General features: G+C 42.9%; 3 protein-coding genes across 3 annotated transcripts in view; 2 read left to right on the forward strand and 1 right to left on the reverse strand.

The window, feature by feature from the left end:
• The window catches only part of LOC109539086 (PIH1 domain-containing protein 1), a 242786-nt gene that overhangs the window by 43846 nt on the left and 195311 nt on the right, over window positions 1-3629 (reverse strand). The window lies entirely within an intron of this gene.
• The window catches only part of LOC109539065 (multidrug resistance-associated protein 1), a gene marked incomplete at its 5' end in the record, with an annotated part of 237012 nt that overhangs the window by 39953 nt on the left and 193430 nt on the right, over window positions 1-3629 (forward strand).
• Window positions 1-3629, forward strand: part of LOC109539060 (Down syndrome cell adhesion molecule-like protein Dscam2) — a gene marked incomplete in the record, with an annotated part of 55745 nt that overhangs the window by 21359 nt on the left and 30757 nt on the right. The window contains 3 exon segments of the mRNA XM_048666484.1: window positions 1613-1742; window positions 2804-3066; window positions 3122-3629. Coding sequence (XP_048522441.1) covers window positions 1613-1742; window positions 2804-3066; window positions 3122-3629 — 901 coding nt within the window.

The raw sequence follows: 3629 nt of genomic DNA on the forward strand, positions 1-3629 counted from the left end.
GTCAGGAGCAAGGGTAGCCCTTCGTTGAGAACCACACTGAGGAGACGTGCTTTTTTAGAACCCACAAGTAATGTGAGTCCCAAGAAGGATTTGGCCAAGTTCGAGGGCTGGCAAGTCCTTCAGGTGCCGCAAACTGGGGTCGCCTGGTTAACTTGCCAAGTCACCGGATACCCCGTCCCAAGATACTTGTGAGTGCAGTCTTTCAATCGTGTTTGGTATGAAACAATATCCCTGTGCCCTATCCCAACATATTGATTGGTCATTTTGGGAAGATTAAAGTCCCCTTAACGCACTAGAACCGACCAACAACGTCCCCCCGAAAAAAGACGGCGAGCAGTTCGAGGGATGGAAAGTTATTCTGACGCCCCAAAGTAGTGTAGCTTGGTTGACTTGCCAGGTTACCGGCTACCCAGTGCCCCGATACTTGTAAGTTGTACTTTGGCATGGAAACACTGCGATCTACTTGTACATAGTCGCGCTGATGTTAATGATGGCTTTCCGTTTGAAGTTTTTCGCACCATGACTGCTTTTGCGTTTGGATGGCCAATACAGGAAAAACTGGGGTTTGCTTCTGCCATTTGTCAAAATATGCCGCTCTGTTCTCACTTGATATATCAATAAGTTTAGTGGGCTCGTAAAACTGCGGCTACTTTATGCAATTTTCCAATCGTATTGATTCCTACATTTTCTATTGGTTCGTTTCAGAACCTACCAATAATTTACCTCCAAAAATCATCGGGGAGCCGATTCCGTGGAGAATAGCCACTTTTCCACTACATTCAGATGGAGTAATTCTCTGTCCGGTTGTTGGTTATCCAAACCCTATCGTTAAGTAAGTTTTTGGAACGCTTTCAACATAAGCTTGCTTTAGCTGCTTGTTGGCTTTAAGTAATGTGGTTGGGACATGGATACAATCTTTATTGAGACAGTTTGACACACTCAGAAATTAGTAGTCAATAAGATTTTCCATCAAATGTTTCGAAAGACATCAAAATGCGTTCGCCTCATTCGCTCACTTTTGGGTGGCAGGTACATCTTGTTTTTTTTTATCGCTAGCGATCGGTAGAAATAATGCTATTTATTCCGTTGCTCAATGCAGTAAATTGATCCCACTCCAATTTTCACATTGTCTCAAGGTAGATTGTGTCTCTATAACACAGGTAGCGCGCCCTATATGCTTCTGCTGGCTCTAGAATCCCCAACGAAATTGTATGTTGGGTTTAATATTTCCATGAAATTCGCCGGTTTAATCTTAATTCCAGTTCCTTTTACTTCCTCACTTAAATCTTCGTTAAATTTAGTAAAATCATCTCTGCCCAACATTCATTTATGAATTTTCAATTGTAATTAAACCACACTCTTCCAGAACCCACCAATAATGTGGCCCCAAAATCGACAATTCGCAAGTATGGTGGCAATGTCTACCAAGAAACCAACAATGGCAGCGATATCATTATGCCTTGTGATGTTTCCGGTTTTCCTTTGCCCAAATTCAGGTAAATGCTCATCAAAGGAGAGTTTCACTAACCATTTTTCTGGACAAAATTCCGCCCAACATTCAGGTCGCTCTCTCAAAATCAATCTTGTCAAAATATCTATATGTATGTGTTAGAACCAACGAATAATGTAGCGCCTAAAGCGGCCGGTCGCAAAATTGACGGCAGCATTGTCTTAGAGATGGCTTACCTTAAAGACATTGTAATCCCATGCGATGTCACTGCTTACCCAGTCCCGAAATGCAGGTAAGCGTTTCGCATGCACTTTTTAAAGCTCTTGTGATCAGTGAACGACGTAAATTTGAGGGTAAGTATAGGATACTACTTTGGTCAGACAGGTTGGTTAGTTTGAAGCAAGTGGTGCCCGATATATCCCTCTTTTCTCGTCTCGATTAGTCAGTGTGATACTTTCTTTATAGAACCGACGGGATCAGTTGGACCTCGTCTAAATTCCAAAACTATTGATATTAAGGATAACGCGTTTGGTGAAACGGCAGTAGCTTTATGTCCTGCTCAGGCATTTCCTGTGCCAAAATTTAGGTAAAGAGACCAAATTTTTACAATTGTCTGTCAGAGCTTGAGTGTGTTTCGACCCCCATTAGCTCTCATCAGTAAATTTTTGCCTGCTATGTACTTTAGGCATGGGTAACTGAGTGAGTTCCAACGCACCGGCACAGTAACTCACCGATGCAGTTGCGTTGCAGTCCCCCTTTGATAAAATGTGGTTAAAATTTTACTTAGGATTTGAAGAAACAGTTGCGGGAACACATTTTGCATCGCGTTTTCCAAAACGTAATTTCTCAGAAACAAAAAATTACAAAAACCGTGACAATTTCAAAAATCGCATTGACATCAGACTTAAAATATGAAGTTGATGCCGGTTATTTTTGGCTGTTCTCATTTATTATAACTTATGATTAGTGTTATGTTTTTCAATCGAATAAAAAATGTTGTTTCGGACGAGGGCGAAAATCCGTTTTTCGAACTGCTGGTAAAACGTCGTCGAAAAACTTTTAAAAAATGATTCGATGTTTTTAACACTTATCTTAAAACGTTACAAGAACACACTGTAAAATCCAAGAATGTCTTGTTTTGATCAATATTAACGAAGCATTGTCACATGCTGTCTCCATTCGTTCACTTCTCGTCGATTATTTCCTCATGAGCGTCACCTAATTTTGCGAACCGAAACAGTATCTACTAAACCATACTTGGTTCCCTTAGTTCTCCCGTTCACTCATCCCTGTTAATTCACCGTAATTGGACCAGCGAAAGCATTTGATTAAGATCATTTTCTATTGTTACAGATGGTACAAGTTTATCGAAGGAACTTCCCGGAAACAGGCAGTCACTTTGAACGACCGAGTGAAACAAGTGGCTGGAACACTGATCATCCGCGAAGCCAAGGTGGAAGACTCTGGAAAATATCTCTGCGTTGTTAACAACTCGGTCGGAGGCGAAAGTGTTGAGACTGTGCTCACAGTGACTGCTCCACTTAAGGCCAGCATCGAACCCAAAGTGCAAACTGTCGATTTCGGCAGGCCCGCTGTATTTACGTGCAAATTTGAAGGTGGGGTGAACAAGCGACTTGCTGAACCTGCCGGTTGAATATGAAATTGTTGCAGGAAATCCCATCAAAACCGTCTCCTGGTTGAAAGATGGGAGCAAAATGGAACACACCGATGCAGTCCTTCGGATCGACGCGGTGCGCAAAGAAGACAAGGGCATGTATCAGTGCTTCATTCGCAACGACCAGGAAAGCGCCGAAGCCACTGGAGAGCTGAAACTTGGAGGCCGATTCGAACCGCCTCAAATCCGACACGCTTTCAACGAAGAAACGGTCCAACCGGGAAACTCCGTCTTCCTCAAGTGCATTGCCAGTGGAAATCCTACTCCAGAAATCACATGGGAGCTCTACGGGCGACGTCTTTCCAACAATGACCGGTTCCAGATTGGCCAATATGTTACAGTGAATGGTGATATAGTGTCTCATTTGAATATCACCGGCATTCACACCAATGATGGCGGCCTATACCGATGCAATGCCAACTCGAAAGTAGGCAGTGCCGACCATTCGGCCAGAATCAACGTCTATGGATTACCATTCGTGCGCTCCATGGAAAAGCAGGCTAT

Source organism: Dendroctonus ponderosae, unplaced genomic scaffold, assembly GCF_020466585.1.
Source record: "Dendroctonus ponderosae isolate FM_Combo_2020 unplaced genomic scaffold, Dpon_F_20191213v2 Dpon_F_20191213_5, whole genome shotgun sequence".
Lineage (NCBI taxonomy): Eukaryota > Metazoa > Arthropoda > Insecta > Coleoptera > Curculionidae > Dendroctonus > Dendroctonus ponderosae.